Source organism: Cyprinus carpio, chromosome B17 (assembly GCF_018340385.1).
Source record: "Cyprinus carpio isolate SPL01 chromosome B17, ASM1834038v1, whole genome shotgun sequence".
In the NCBI taxonomy this organism is placed as follows: domain Eukaryota; kingdom Metazoa; phylum Chordata; class Actinopteri; order Cypriniformes; family Cyprinidae; genus Cyprinus; species Cyprinus carpio.
In genome coordinates, this window is record NC_056613.1 from 16107297 (window position 1) to 16124785 (window position 17489).

Consider the following 17489-nt stretch of genomic DNA (forward strand, 5'->3'; position numbering starts at 1 on the left):
TTGTTCTCCAGCACCACCCTCGGGTGAACAGCGCGCGCTCAACTCACTGTCAACACCTCAGGTCACAGCGCCACGATGAAGCAGCCTCCATACACTCACTAACGCAGGCTTTGCCTCACACAGCACGACCAAAACCTGCTTCGATTGCGTCCTGCTCAGAATTACACATTTGATAGGGACAGTCGGAAATTACATTCACTACCATGGATACCGTGTCCATGTCTAGAGAGCGCGATGATGCTGAAATCACAGATTCATCCACGACAGAGGGACCTTCTCAGGAAGCACCTCAGAGGTACGTGGATGGCGGGGCTTATAAGGCTAATTGTTGGAGCAAGTGTGTTTGTGAGTGAACGTAAGTCATTTAAAAGGTTGTTTTTGCGAATAAACAGGAATAACGAACGCGCCGCTTTTATGGTGTCCCAATATCAGACTCACTTCGCTATTGTTTACAAGCGAAAAATACTATTCCCTGAGGGTAACAACCGAATAGTATTTTGAAAGTACAGGGAAGAAATACTACTAAATACTATCATTTGTTGGGTTTGTCCTTATGTTATCTATAAACTGACATGAACGCTGATCTTGATGCTACAGTTGATGTGTTTGGTCACAAAAGCCTATGAATGAATTTCTAGGGCAAACTCCATGTTTATTTATGTTTGACCTACAGTACATCTGACATTCAAAAGGACACTTGGGAAATATTCTTTAAATTCTTGCAATGAATGACAAAATAATGTTCTGCAGTGAATTCTGCCCCTTGCAAATTTAGCTTAAACATGTAAGAAGCACATCACGTGAGTCATCCTTTAAGATAAATCATTCCTGTTATGCAGTACATACTTGATAAAAAGTAATTTTGAATAGTAAAATGAAGGAAGTATTTCTAGGGTACACCATATGATAAATATGCTCTGGTCATCTATATTCATTTATAATAGCTTTATTATTATATTAACCTAATTATGAGAAAATGTAGCCTATAGAATGCTTAAAAGGTTAGAAATGAAAATCCAAAGTTGCTTAATGTGGAACTGACATGATGTCATTTTTATGTTTAAAAACTTTCATAGTAACATATCAGTATATATAATTCTATCTAACAGAATGGACTGCTTTAAAGTGAGGTTTTAGTGTACTATTTTTATTGCTGTTATCTATGTGTATACCATCGTTTTTGGATGTAAATTATTAGCATTAGCATGCTTTTATGTCTTTTTTTTTTTAAATGCAATCTATACAACCCATAGTACCTATCTATAGTACACTTGCTATTCAGAGTGGCACTTGAGAAATATTCAATTTTTCCATTTCTTTTAATGGATTGCAAAACAAAAAAGAAGAGGAAATCTTTTTTTTTTTCTAGCCTCATTAGTCAGGCATGTTTCTTTTTGTCTGGAGTAATTCTAATAATGAACTACACAGGGATCTAGGACTCTAAATGGAGGTGTTAGACGATTGACTGAGAATGTTAATCACAGGTCTCATCTGCTACTCTGACTGAGACATTTTGCTTCAGCATAGCTAGGTGTAGATTCCCTGTTCTGTAGCTACAAATGATTATCTTTAATGATGAAATCTGTCTGTAGATCAAAGTACTGCTAAGCAGATGGTGAGATGCGTTCTCCAGATTTGGTGGAGAAGATCCAGCTGAAGCTGCACTGATTCATGTTTGAGTATGACCCTCTCAAGAGAAGCCTTGTCTTTATATCCCAATGCAACCTGCACACGTGGGCCCCTCTTACCAGCCTTTGATTTGTTAATCAAAGGTTTTGTTCCATGTTATTATCTGTTGTTTATGTTTCTTAAAATGGCTACATGTATCTTACACACAAAAGCAAGTGCTCCATCTCCCAAAACTATCACAAACAAGCCCGGGAGATGTTACAGTCTTGTTGCAAAGACATTAATCTGAATCTTTTGGTTACGAATTACACTATTGAGATGACAATTAATAATAGTTTAATTTAGTCTGCATGCATTCATATGTTGAAAAAAGGTAACATCTAAATCACCTGGTTTCATTCAAATAAAAAAGTATTTAGGATCACTGAATCAACCTAAATACATTATTTTATAATAACAAAACAAATTATGGATTAAATCAGGTAAAAATAATGTAAGGTAACAATTGCAGGTTACCACGTTTTACAGTGCAGAGAGTTTAATTTATGAAAAAGAGATTATTAATTGATTATTAAATGTAATGCTTAAAGACAGTTGCTTTGTAGTTTTGGTGCAATAAGATGGGCCTAGGAGCAGTGTCACTTGATTCACCCTTGTGAATCGGTCCAATTATTTTTGATTTGGACTGAGTCACCATGGGTATCAGTGGCCTGAAGCAAATCTCAAGCAGTGTAAGTGTGCATTATACTACATGATATTAGTCAGTTTTTGCCAGCCAACATGGCTGATATCCACTGAAATGCTGTGAGGGCATCTGTTCAATCAATTCAGTTTCTGTTCCATTCCAAGCATTTATTCCAGATCATGACTCCTACCATACAAGATCCACTTAGTAAAAAAAGCTTAGGGGAGATGTGAATATGAGCTGAGCAATGTAACTGCAGAATATTATTTATAAGCACATATGAATTGGTGCAAAGGGAGCAAACAAATTAGGTATTTAGTAAATATTTATGCTTGCTCCAGTAAACATTTAAGCTGACTGTAGTTAAATAGGGCATTTTATGAGCAAATTTGCTCTGGAAATTACAGTCATATCCATTAAGCTCAGTTTTTCTTATCCTCGAGTCATTGCCGGGTTCAGGATGGGATCTCATCTGTAAATATGGTGTTTTTCCTTGTCTGATGCTGAAAAGATGAACTGATTTCACCCTTACAGTCTGACAGGCCACAACAATCACCTCTGAGTTCTGGCAGCGCAGACCGCCTGACACGGCGTACCAGCTGCAGAGCTGTCAAATCAAATTAAACCTGTGTTCCTTTTGATAACCGTCAAAACCATGAGCTCCATCAGATGCTGAAGGGTCATTGCAGGAAAATTATGCCTGTTGTTGCTGAGCTTTTGATAACATATATAGAAATGTAACTGTTCTGAATTTTTTTTTTCAGAAAGCCTTGTAATGGGAACAAGCACACTTTATTATATCTGATTACAATAATGAGTTCATCATACATTAGATTGCATTATCAAATTTCCTGATGCTATTTTTGCAGCTCTGTGTTTAGCAATTGATCCACAGCGAAGATTGCCATGCTTTATATTTATATATGCTGTCAGTCAGTAAAATGGCTACAGTGTTTGTACAATTTACCTCTTCAATATGTCACACAAGGAAGCAAATTAAGAGACCCTGCTTTGCTGGTTTTAGGATGGTGATCCTAAGGATGGAGTTAATGGAGAAGAAGCAGTTCACATCCAAATAACCAATGAGTCGAGAATTATTTTAAGCATTTAAGCCAACCAAGTGTTTTGTTTAATCCTGGTGAAATGTAGCATTTTTTCCAATACTTCTGGTTCAAAAGTCATTTTATTTTCCTTGCACATGATTTATCCTAGTTGTTTATATCCTCAGTGGCCAAATGTGATCAGTCTTGCGTATTATAATCTTCCCAAATTAGTTTGCACATCTAAAGAAGCCAAAAAAGACAGCTTAGTTGTTATTTGAACACATTTACAGCAGTCATGTGTACCAGTGTTTGCATAGCTTGTCACCTTGGTAATACTAAAGAGTCAGCAGTACATCCGTGTAAAAACAAGCTTGTTAAAAGCTTACGATTTCATTGTTATTAGGACCTGTTAATGTTTAAGAGAGTAGTTGAAGTGTTTCCTTGCACCAAACCGGCCAACTTTATAGTTGCAATGTAGTAAACAGGGATAAACAGAAAAAAGTTTATATTATGACGCATTATTTGACCTGTCCTGATCTTGATCTGATAGCATACTTTAACATTTCAGCATTTAAAAAACCTAAGGTACCCCATAAAGAGTCATACATTTTATTATTAGTATTGTGGATTGACTGAATAATAAAAACATGAATACTGAATCTTAAGCTCTGGTTCTTCATGGTGATTTACATTATTTAGCAGTATATTTTAAGGAGTTGTCCCACTCTCATATTTACTTCCTGAGCAGTTGAGTTGTAAGCACTAGTGAGCCTTTTTCTCTCATCTGAACAGGCTTTTATGAGATTGACAGAGTAAGCTGATGGAGTCCCTCCCTCTTGGCCTAATTGGGCCTTTGAGCATTTCGCTGATACATTTTTAGACAGCATTGCTAATCTAATATACAGTATATTGCCAGCAATTTAAAATTCTCTATAGGCCATTTCCTGGCAGAAATAACTATATGTTAGAGGCATATTGTTCAGACAAAACAAGTCAACCATAAGCTTTTAAAAAATCTAATTATTTAATATTACAAAATTAATTACAAAATCTTTAAAGGGATAGTTCACCCAAAAATAAAAAATCTCTCATCATTACTCAGCCTCATGTCGCTGCAAACTCATAAGACCTCCATTCATCTTTGGAACACAAATTAAGATATTTTTGATGCAATCCGAGAGCTTTCTGAGCCTCCATGGATAGCAACAGAATTGACGAGTTCAAAGCCCAGAAAGGTAGTAAGTACATCGTCAAAATATTCCATGTGGCATCAGTGGTTTAACCTTAATTTTATGAAGCTACCAGAATACTATTTGTGTGCAAAGAAAACAAAAATAACTGCACAAAAAGTATTCTTGTAGCTTTCACTCTCAGATTTCATCAAAAATATCTTTAGAACAAAGGTCTTACAGGTTTGGAACAACATGAGGGTGAGTAATTAATGACAGAATTTTCATTTTTGGGTGAACTATCTCTTCAAACTAATTTTATTTGTTGTCAGTATGATGGATTTAGACATTAAGACTATGGAAATTGAAAGTGTGTCTGCAAACACGTTAAATCAACAGCAAAATGCAGTGGTTAAATGCAGTATGCATGACTATATGCATGAACACCATCAGCAATTAAAGAACAACCCTTTTACATTTAGCACATTAACAACTTACAGTCAGTCATAACCTAAATATGATTTCCATTTACAATTTATTATATTAAAATATGTCATTATAGTAACTTTTTGCCTCATCTGTCAAATTCTTTTATCATTTACATCAAAAATGACTAATTCTGTCATCTAATCACTCTTAGCTAGAAAACTCAGTCAGTTCATTTGTAAACGAGTTCAGACGTTTCATAAGAATCAGTTCAAAAGAATAATTCAATACAAATCTGACATCACAATTGCATCTCGAAGCAGGTTTCGATTTCATCACGTAACTAGGAACAGCATGTTTTTTTTCTGAAATGTACTGAAGCACAAAGTTATGAACTGACATTTAGTGAAGTGAAAATAATTAATTTCCCAAAATGACTCGACTGGATTGTTGAATCAATCATTCAGTGAATGATTTATTCAAGGCAGTTCATGAAAGGTCTTCATTTCAACATAATTAATGTGACTTGCTTTTTTCTTAAATGAAGTGGTCTGAAAGTAGCTACGGAATAGACTGAAAACATTTGATGATTGATATATCACTCTTTTATTTACAGTGAGGTCCCTGAGGTTTCGCTGTGTCCTCCAGACAGTGACAGCACAGAACCTCAGACGTGTTCTGTCATGATAGAGGAGAACCAAGCCGATAGCAGCAGTCCGCTCAAGTCTCACTCCTCTACTCAGCTCCATCGTCAAGTATCGCATGGCTCTGGCTATCATTCACCACAACGCAAGCGATGCCCCTGCTGTGGCCAACAGCAGTCGAATCAAAGCAATGTCTGTCCAGGTCAAATGAATGCTTACCATCAGGCAGACTGTTTAGCCAGTCCTGTGAAGACTGTCCATAGCTGCAGTCCATCACGCCTGCCTTCGTGTCACAATAAAACACAATGCCATTGGCTTCATGAATCTCATGATGGCAGTAACCACAAGCCGGTACAGCATCACATGGTGACAGTGAGGTCCGGACTCTTTTTTTATCAGAAATATCATTGTAATGGACATATGTGACCCTGGACCACAAAACCAGTCTTAAAGGGATAGTTCACCAAAAAATTAAAATTTGATGTTTATCTGCTTACCCCCAGGGCATCCAAGATGTAGGTAGGTGAATTTGTTTCTTCAGTAGAACACAAACAAAGATTTTTAACACAAATCATTGCAGTCTGTCACTGTTATAATGGAAGTGGATGGGAATCATGTCTAAAACACACAATAAAAAAAAAACATACACAAACACTGCTAATGGCACTCCTAATTGAGATTGTAGATAGAGTGTCAATGGTCCACTTGAGAGATAGGTGGCAGTAATGCACTTATAAGTCTGTGATCCACCATAAAGCAAGAAGAAGAAGACACGTGCCTGCCGCTGAGAACACGCTCAGAAGAGTTCTAACAGTTTGGACATTGTGTGAATCAGAGGTCAAAAAAAAAAAACTATGTAAATATTGTTCAGTTTCTTGCACAGACCGATAATTTTGTGTCTTTACACATCAATGTATCGTCACGAGCCGCAGGGTTTAATTTGGTTTTGTTTGTATATGTTTTTTTAGTTTTATTGTATATTTTAGCCGTGATTCCCATCCACTTCCATTATAAGACTGACATACTGCAACGGTTTGTGTTAAAAATCGTCGTTTGTGTTCTACTGAAGAAACAAAGTCACCTACATCTGGGATGCCCTGGGGGTAAGCAGATAAACATCAAATTTAAATTTTTTGGTGAACTATCCCTTTAAGTGTCAAAATTAAATAAGCTTTCCATTGATTTATGGTTTGTTAGGATAGGACAATATTTGGTCGAGATACAACTATAACAAAACAAAAAACCCTAAATATCAAAAAAAAAAAAACATTAAAAAATTCCAAATTAAATTCTCACAAATGAATATCTTATCAAATAATAATACTTATCAAAAATAACTTCATGGAACATGATCTTTACTTAATGTCTTAATGATTTTTGCCATAAAAGAAAAATCGACAATTTTGACCCATACAGTGTTTTTTGACTATTGCTACAATTATACCCCGGTGACTTAAGACTGGTTTTGGGGGTCCAGGGTCACATATATCTAATTGATTGTAAACATTTAATTATGTTAATCACTATGTCTGTCTGATCAGTAGGAATGCTGGCTTACATAGGATACCAAGGAGGTGAGATGCTTTTATAGCAACTGATATTTGATATGATATTTGTTTATATAACAATCACATGAAAATCATTATTAAGGTTATTATTTACAGTAATACAGTAGTGCACATTAACATTTATTTAGAGGAATTTGGAAGAAGCATTCAAATACTAAGCAAAAAGTGCATGTAAATGCAGTGTGGCGAATACCAGCAGTGTAATATAAGTCAGTGTGCCATACAGCAATTAGATTAAATTTGATCACATGGACACCATTTATTTTACAGCTATTCCCAGGTTATAGTTGAGTACCCGATGACTGTACTCATCCTATGTACAGTAGTTCTGTTTGCCTGTTCCCTTGCTGGTATTTTGACTGGTCCTCTGCCAGACTTCTCTGACCCTTTGCTGGTGAGTATCTGCATCTCTGTAATTTATGTGATAAATAATAATGATAGTTCACCCAAAAATTTATATTCTGTCATTAATTACTTGTGTCGTTCCAAACCCATTCCAAACCTGTTCATCTTCGGAACACAAATGTGTGTGCATTCCTCTGCTTGTAAAAAAGTCATTATTTTTGTTTTCTTTGCACACAAAAAGTATTCTCGTAGCTTCATAAAATTACGGCTGAACCACTGATGTCACATGGACTGTTTTACCAATGTCCTTACTACCTTTCAGGGCTTTGAACATGTCAGTTGTGTTTCTGTCTATGGAGGGTCAAAAAACTATTGGATTTCATCCAAAAAATCATAATATGTTCCGAAGATGAACAAAGGTCTTATAGGTTTGGAACGACATGAGAGTGAGTAATTAATGAGAGAATTTTTAGGTGAACTATCCGTTTAATGCTTTATGTTAATGCCTCTGTTTATACTACAAGAAAATAAAGTAAATGAAGCATATACTAAAAGTGACGTAAAAAATAAGTAAAAAAAATGAAAAAAAGATATTGTAAGATCAAGTTCAAAATAACAGATAAACTCACATTGTGAGATAAAAAGTTACAGTTTGGAAAAAGTGTCACAGTTGTGAGATTTGCAACATAAGATTACTATGGAAGCCCCGTTTCTGCCATCAGATAACTGACCTTTTTTCCTCACAATTCTGACTTGAGGGAAAAAATTTGATTTGTGAGATATAAACTCAGAATTGCAATATGTTAACTCACAATTGTAAATTTATGACAAATGTTTTATTTCATGGGGGGAATGGGCTTTACACCTAAGAGTAATAAAGTCTTTACAAGTAACAATGCTGAAATTGTGAATGTTTTTTTTTTTTTTACTCTGAGGCAGAAATAAGCTTGTGCCTACGAATACATTTCTGAAAATAAAGTGACCAGCGGTGGCCTTTCATCATTAGAATTGTAAATTAGCCTCTCAAATTACTTAAATTCATTTTTATAATGACTTCAAAGAGTTTCTTCTCACCGTTCATGTCTTTGATCGAACCTCACAGGGATTTGAACCTCGTGGAACAGACATAAGTATCCGGCTAGCAACGTGGATGAGGTTACAGCAAAACACTGGACCTGGAAAATCACTGTCCCCATTCCCATGGCAACTCACAGAAAGAATAGCAGGGTATTTCTTATGATGCTGAAAATACTTTTAAATATAATTTCTACCACTCATCATTTCACTAAATCAGACTGCTGCTTGCTTTTAGATTTAGATTGCTTTTACTACTAAAGGACTGGAAAAATCCTGTTTGTTTTACAGAGAAAAGACAGTTGAATCTGAACCTCAATCAAGAGAACGATCAAGAAGAATGTTGCGCAGAGATAACACTGAGCACAACTTTTTTTGTAATGCCCCAGGTGAGATTTTTCTTACATATTAGCAGGTATTTCCAAATCTAATAAATCAGTAAATGGAGCACAGTATGTTTTATGTTGTTTTCTGTCACCCAATGTGTGGTCCTGTAGGAGAGCACTATGCTCAGCTGGTCTTCCGCTCTGGAAACTCTGCCAGTCTCTGGAGTCTAAAGGCAATTCACTCCATGTGCCAGATGGAACAGTCACAGGTAAAACAAGGACTATATTTTCCCAAAAGGGCATAATATTCTTAAGAACTTGTTAAATGCAGTGGTTTGATGGATATATCTGACAGAATCTATTCATTAACAATCAGATTTAGATATTTGAGAATTCACTGTGATCTAATTAGTAATTATCAGAGGCGGACAGAGTACACAACTTCATTACTTGAGTAAAAGTACAGATACCCCTTGCTAAATTTTACTCAAGTACAAGTAAAAGTACTACAGTCAGATGTCTACTTAAGTAAAAGTACTGAAGTACTTGTTTTTAAAAGTACTTGAGTATCAAGAGTACAAGAGTACATTTTCTAAATATTGCATTACTACTGCCACAGTGCTTACATTTATGTACAGAAATGTCCTACATGGAGTTATGAAAATTTTTAATGTTAATACCTTGGAGAATGTAAAAGGAATTGAAAGTAAAATCAAGTCATTTTCATCTTTTTTACCATGTTGCTTTAACATTTCTCACTTGGCGCACAATGGCAATGCTCTGACAAACCTCTGCTAGAGTTTTAATGGAATTTTTGCACCCGCATTTGAACCTGACTGTGTTAAACACACCGCATACTCAAGAACATCAAAGAAAATGCTCAGCTTACATTAATGTGTAATATCAGAAAAGAAAATTCAGCTAAGAATTGTGTGTACATGTGAGTTTCTCTGTTTTTTCGTCAATCAAATCAATAAACCTAAATCAGCAAAGAAGGCAATATAGCAATGTTCTGACACACCTCTGAACCTGACCGTGTTATACACGCAGCATAGAAGAGAAAATAATAATGATTAAAGAAAATCAGCTAATCAGCTGTGTTTAGGTCAGCGTACAAAGAAGGAAAAATAAAATTCAGCTAATTTGAGTGACAGTATTAAATTCCTTCCTCTCACAGACATACAGGCAAAGGCAGGAGAAAATACTTTCAGCTGAATAACACCATTCTCACACACATAATCTATGTGTGACAACTCTGTGTGAGTGTGTGTGTGTGTGTGTGTACTGTACTTCAATTCAATCAGATGTCATGAAGTCTTTGGCGGATAGCTGAATGTGATTGCTGATAGGCTGTGTCCCAATCAGTGGCGCCTGCACAATCCAATCACGTTTGACAGGGAAACAATAACAAATTTCCGAAATTTTTCTTTTTTTCCGTCGCACAATTTTTTTATCGGATAAGTACGGAGCCCTGCATGTCACGTGTAGGAGAAAAAAAATCAATCCGTGGTGACGGTTTTGCAATCCGTCCCCTCAGTTTATAAACCGTGATCACAAATTCTTAAACCGTTCCCTCGGTTTAACAAACCGTACCCAAGAATTTCCAATCCGTGCGCTCAGATTTTGTTAACCGTACCTTCGGTTTTTGAATCCGTACCCACGAATTCATAATCCGTGTGCACGCTTTCGCATCCGTTCCCTCGGATTAGTAAACTGTACTCACGGACTCATGCAGCAAGCTTAAAGGTAGCCTACATGTTAACATACAGTTTTATTGAATATTATTATGTCGAATAGGCCTACAGCAAATTTAATAATGAAGATGTGCATCAAAATCTTGTTTAATTTTTGATAATCTTAGCACTTGATTATTATTGTATAATAAACCTGGCATTGTGACTGACTCTGGAGTAATTTGTTCCTCTTTTGTAAGTCGTTTTGGATAAAAGTTTCTTATGCATAACATGTATAATAATAAGTATATTATATTATATTATATTATATATGTAAAATAATAGTTATTTTTATTATTATTATTATTATTTTAATTTATAGGCTAAATAAACTAGTGCACTTAAGACAGTAAAAATGTTTGTCTTAAAATAATTAATGAATGCTCTATTTTTAAATAACCTTTTACAGTTTTGGAAATGTGTTTGCGTACTATTCTTTCTTAACATGAAGACTTATTTTGGTGATTTTATTATACTAGCTTTTCCCCCAGAGTTAGATGCACGCTTCACTGTTAATTTTATTATTAACTAATTAGGCCTATTATAACATAGCTTTTTACCTTTTTTATTTATTTATTTATTTATTTTTTAAAAATTTTTAGAAAATTCAGGGAATTTTCTATTCTTCTTTTTAGCGTTTATTTTAGGCTATAAAACACAGGCGGCGGTGTCTTATCCTGTTGGTGATTGATGTAAAATAAATGCTAAAAAGACTATTTTATGAGTGTGGATCATGGTCTCTTAGGATACTATGAAAAATAATGTTTAATAAACAGAAATGAATCTGCTGGTGGGGGCGGAGCCACAAATCCGTTAGTTTATAAATCCGAGGGAACGGATTGCGAAAGTGTGCGCACGGATTATGAATTCGTGGGTACGGATTCAAAAACCGAGGGTACAGTTTACAAAATCTGAGCGCACGGATTGGAAATTCGTGGGTACGGTTTGTTAATCCGTGGGCATGATTTGTTAAACCGAGGGAACAGTTTAAGAATTCGTGAGCACGGTTTATAAACTGACGGGACGGATTACAAAACCGTCGCCACGGATTGATTTTTTTTCTCCTACAGGTGACGTGCAGGGCTCCGTAGTACGGCGTTTCGTCCACACCGAATCCGGCGCTTTGGAAGAGTGAAACCGATGTTTTTTGAAACCGGGTCCCAGAGTGAATAAATCTGAAAACGCTGCCTTTGTGTTTTCGTCTGGACGGCGAATTCGTATATTTTCTGATAGGATGAAGTCATCAGCCCACGTCTCGCCCTAATCAGACACCGGTATGTCACGTAATAGCAACAAAAACATGAACAAACACTGAACGATTGTCTTGTTATTAACTAACATTAACACAGATTAATAAATGAATTGTTCCATGTTCGTTTGTGTACCACGCGCAAGGTTTATGCGCGTAGTCCAAGTCTTCTTCTCCGTTTTTAGTGTATCTCTGTGGCAGAATTACAGCGCCACATACTGGTCTGGAATGTATACTACATGGTTTTGCGGTTTCGTGTGGACGCAGATATTTCTTGAGACGAGGGGAAAAATATCGGATTGGGGTAAGCTCCGTCTCCGTGTGGACGGGGCGAAGAAGTAACAGGTACTTACGGTTATGGATAGAAATGTAGCGGAGTAAAGAGTACAATATTTGCCTCTCAAATGTACTTGAGTAAAGTCATGAGTACTCCCCAAAAATGATACTCGAGTAAAGTACAGATCCCTCAAAATTGTACTTAAGTACTGTACTCAAGTAAATGTACTCCGTTACTGTCCTGCTCTGGTAATTATAGATATTTGTACAAAATTTTGGTTCTAGCACACATACAATTTTTCTGTATTGAACCACTGTTAATGCATTGACAACATCTAAGAGCATTTTTCACATAAACGATTTGTAGAGACATACATTATCTGATTATTACAGATTTGTAAAGGTTTTTTTTTAGGTTCCTGTACATTTTAGGTGCTGTCAGTATGTATATATATATTATTTGTCTGCATATATCCAAACATACAAAAAACTTTATGTACAAATACCTACAAAATCTAATAAGCATGAAAACTGAAAGCAGTACAACTGTTTTACAATTGAAATTTTTAAGCTGAAAATGCTATTTTTTATTACCCATTTTAGATCCATTCTGGGACACAATTTGATAAAATTTGCCAGGTCAGATCAGAGTTATACGGCTCCATGGTGAAGAATGAGTGCTGTCCAAGCTGGTCTCTGGGAAACTACTTGGCTGTTCTTAACAACATTTCTTCCTGCTTTAGTCTGACTGCACAGCAGGTATCTGAAAGCCTTAGCCTGCTCAGATTCTGTGCCCCTTACTATCATGATGGAAGCCTGGCTGCATCATGTACTGAGAGGAGTAAATTTGGCCGCTGTGCATCCATTCCACACCGCTGTAAACTGTCAAGCATCTTCCAGATTCTCCATTACCTTGTGGACAAAGACTTCCTGGGGCCACAGACGGTTGAATACAAGGTTCCTTCCCTAAAATATAGCATGGTTTTTTTACCAGTGAAAAAAGGAGATCCACTTATGAAAATTTATTTGGACCATTTAGAGGGTCATGAACTCACATACAATAACACCACCATAACAGGAATGGATTTGGGAATTAAACAAAAACTTTTCAAGTATTACTTGGCTCGGGACTCTGTCTATCCTGTTCTTGCAGCTCTTGCACTTTTGTTCACAATGGGACTATATCTCAAATCACTATTTATAGCAGCAATGTCACTGGTTGCTGTTATATTATCACTTTCCACCTCATATTTTTTCTACAAAGTTGCATTTCGCTTGACATTTTTTCCACTCCTCAATCTTGCATCAGTCCTTGTGCTTTTGGGAAGCTGTCTGAATCAAGCCCTGACTTTTGTTGATTTCTGGAAACTGCAGCTGAGCCAAAATCCTCCAGCTGTCCCTAAAAAGAGAATGAACAGGGTTTTACAGGAAATGGGATACTTGATATTAGTGTCGGGTCTGACATCTAGCATCACGTTTTACTCAGGCTACATAAGCAGCATCACTGCAGTGAGATGCTACGCTGTATATCTTGGCAGTGCCTCATTAATCAACACATTATTTGCTCTCATTTGGCTTCCGTGCACCCTCATTTTGCAAGAACGCTATGCTGTGCAGGCTTCAAACCCTGTAGCGAAGGCAGCTTGGAAGCCCTGCTGCTCCAAAAATACGGGTGGATTCTGGGAGACAAGTTCAAGAAAGCGTTGTCTGTTTACCTTGAGACAGAAGCTTCGGATGTTAGGGCGAGGGTTTTCGGACACATCAAACCTGCTTTTTTTGAAGATCCTGCCTTGTGGAGTGGTGAAATTCCGATATATATGGATCTGCTGGTTTGCAGTGCTTGCAGCCGGAGGAACGTACATATCATGTGTAGACCCTGGCATGAAACTGCCAACTTCAGACAGCAGAACTACTCAGCTGTTCCGCTCCAGTCATCCCTTTGAGAGATATGATGCTGAATATCGCCACCAGTTCATGTTTGAGCGAATGAAACAGGGTGAAGATGAACCCATGTTGATGACTCTAATTTGGGGCATCATTCCATCAGATGATGGTGACCACTTCGATCCAAAAAGTAATGGATCTTTAGCTCTTGATCCAGGATTTAATATGAGCAGCCTCCAAGCCCAGCTGTGGTTGCGGGATCTGTGTGGAAAAATTCAAAACCAGAGCTTCTATTCTCCATTATCAGCTGACCAAGAAACAGTAGAAGACAATGTGTGTTTTGTGGAACAATTGATTCACTGGGTTTCTATACGTCGCTGTTCCGAAAGCGAGGACGCGTTTAGCTTCTGCTGCAATAATATTCCCTTTCCATTCCCCCCAAGTGTTTTCGAGCAGTGTCTTAGCATGATGGTGGCAGAGCAGCATGCAGAAGGGTACTCACCCAGTGCTGGAGGCCTAAGGTTTGACTCGGAAGGTCGAATCACTGCCCTTGTTGTAATATTTAAGACTGAACAACTTTACAGCTTCAACTTCAGCAGGATGTCTCAGTTCTACCAAGAGGTCTTATCGTGGTTTAATGGGGAAATCTCCAAGGCTCCAGTGGGACTGCAGAAAGGATGGTTTGTAAGTCAACTAGGATTATATGACCTCCAGCAATGCTTAAGTTCAGAGACTTTGGAGGTGGCAGGCTTTTCAGTAGCTCTCACATTTGTACTACTCTTACTAATGACATGGAATATTCCATTAAGTCTCTATGTGTCCGTTGCGGTGGGAGGAAGTGTGTTTGCTACTGTTGGCCTCCTTGTGCTCTTAGAATGGCAGTTAAATGGTGTGGAAGCACTCTTCATTTCAGCAGCTGCAGGTCTTTCTGTTGACTTTGTGGCCGATTATTGCATTTCATACAGCCTGGCCCCACACAATGACAGACTGGGCAGGGTTGCACATTCCCTGAAGAGAATGGGTTGCCCGGTAGCTACTGGTGCTGGGGCGTATTTTTGCGTGGGCATTATTATGTTACCCGCAACTGCATTGCTTTTCAGAAAGCTTGGGATCTTTCTTTTGCTTGTGAAGTGTGTTGCATGCGGCTTTGCCACTTTCTTCTTCCAGTCACTATGCTGCTTCTTTGGACCCCAGAAAAACTGCGGGAGAATAACCCTACCTTGTGTTACAAAACAAGCCACTGAAAATATACTGTCATCTTGTTCGGCTACAGAACCCGGGACCACCAATCCCGCAGCTAATGGGGCATTTGGCTGTGGCACAGGTTCTCAGGTTCGAAGAAGTTTTAATAAAGAAAGCGAAGGCTTTCTTGGCCCCAATCAGCAACACCATAGAAAGCGGCAACCAGTCGGTGGAAGGGAGCCAGAACAGTACGAACTGCAGCCACTTGCTTGCCAGCTGAGCGACAGCTTCGAGAATAGCACTTGCACCAGCAAGCTGTCCAACAGGCCTTCTGTACTTTCTGATGACATTCAGTTCTGTGGCCTTAGTCCAAGACAAGACTATGATCAAGTCAGCATTGAGGCTGACAGCGCAGAAATGTGTAGCAGACATCTTAAAGGTTGCAACCCACCTCCAGCACTCCAGACCTCATCTCCGTACAAAGAGAACATGTTGCGTCCTGTGGTTGCCCCTTCACAAGATGGATCTAAGAAAAAGGTTTTGTGCAAGAAATGTCGAGGCCAGTCGAGTGGCGGGCTTCAACTTTGGAACATGTCTTTGTCTTCTTCCTCTAGCATGGAAGAAATCAGGATCACTCAGACTACTGATACTGTCAATGAAAGGTCACTCTCAATAGATGAAGCCACAAGCTGTCATCTACACAACCGGCTTTTGTCATGTCAGTCTCAGAGCTCCATAGAGGGACTCGAAGACTCCAATGAGACCTTCTTAAGTGAGGTAGAACCTGGTATCTTAGTCCCTCAAGCTGTTAAGATAGAGGAGGAGTTACAACCTGGCCACCTAAACGGCAAGAGGGACACTTTACGTCTGTCCTTGAAGGAGACTGTATATGACCTTGCCTCCCCGGGGTCTGGTAGGTTGAGGACAACACAAAGTGATGTGCCAGTGATACTGCCCAACAGCAAACCTGATATGCCCGATGTTTGGATAAAAAGGGAGGGAAAAGGTGAAGGTGGCAGCTGATCAATATGTCAACACACTGAGCAAATCTAAACAACCACAGCATGGCCAGTACTTTATATAGTGGGCTTAACTTTTGTACTCAGCAGCATATTATTACATTTCTGAATCTGTCTGAAAATGCATACCAGATAAAAAAAAGACCAGTTAGTTGTTTGGAAGTATACACAGTGCTTATAAAAAATTGAAGAGGACTGTTTTCTTTTAGCATGATTCCTTGCATGTCATGTAAATATACACTGAATGTGCACCCACAATAGCCTTTGAAAAAGCCTTTCTTCAGGGGCCTTGAACTGCAAACTTACTAACACTTAAAGAACAATTGTGCCTGATCTTTTAAACAACCAAGCCATGAGCTTTTTAATTAAACTCCATAATTTTGCAACGGTCACAATCATTATCAATTTCTTTTACTGTTTTTTAGACTCAACCAGTTAAGTTCTCCAAACAATTTTCAATTATTATACACTTAAAAAGCACTCAAATAATCCACTACAGTAATTTTACACAACTTATGCCAGAAACACTTGGCATACAGTCATGGCCAAAAATATCGGCACCCAAGGTAAATATGATCAAAGGTGGCTGTGAAAATCTGCATTGTTAATCCTTTTGATCTTTTATTTAAAAACATTCACAAAAATCTAACCTTTCATTGGATTATAAGAATTTAAAATGGGGGGAAATATCATTATGAAATAAATGTTTTTTCTCAAATACACATTGGACACAATTATTGGCACCCAATATTCTTATGAGTAAAATATCTCTGAAGTATATTCCCATACATATTCACAATTTTGAGCACTACAGGGTGATTATGAACATGAAATTATCCAGCCATGGCTTCCTGTTTCACAGAAATATAAATAGGAGGGAAAGCAAAGCCCAAATTCCCTTAAAGGGATAGTTCACCCAAAAATGAAAATTTTGTCATAAATTACTCACCCTAATAATATAAAGGATTAACAATGCAGATTAGTTTTCACAGCCTTCTTTGATCATATTTATCAAGGCCAATATTTTTGGCCATGACTGTATATGTGCTTGCTACTGTGGCTTTAACTGTTTAACACATTTTATCGCATGTTATGATAAAATATTATATTTTTTATCTTTTCAAAAAATCTGTAAGGAAAGATCATTTTGTTATTGCCAGAGCCATAGCACCTCTTTAAAAAAAAAAAATGACAATGACTGCCCATCAGTATATAGGCCAAATGTTCTTTATCTGAA

The 17489-nt window shown here is 37.5% G+C and overlaps 1 protein-coding gene across 3 annotated transcripts; it reads left to right on the plus strand.

Moving 5' to 3' along the window:
* The first annotated feature begins 2 nt into the window (after positions 1-2).
* On the plus strand, positions 3-16722 carry disp2 (dispatched homolog 2 (Drosophila)). Of its 3 annotated transcripts, none has more exons than XM_042742507.1 (8): positions 3-295; positions 5569-5973; positions 7138-7170; positions 7435-7558; positions 8612-8736; positions 8875-8972; positions 9081-9178; positions 12771-16722. In XM_042742507.1, exons 1-8 carry the CDS (start codon positions 204-206, stop codon positions 16254-16256), a joined length of 4461 nt encoding a protein of 1486 aa, XP_042598441.1. In that variant the 5' UTR covers positions 3-203; the 3' UTR covers positions 16257-16722. The 3 variants fall into 3 exon arrangements, with proteins under 3 accessions (XP_042598441.1, XP_042598442.1, XP_042598443.1); XM_042742508.1 differs by having other exon boundaries at positions 7141-7170; XM_042742509.1 differs by lacking the exons at positions 3-295; positions 5569-5973 and adding an exon at positions 8449-8519 and having other exon boundaries at positions 7158-7170.
* The last annotated feature ends 767 nt before the right edge of the window (positions 16723-17489 follow it).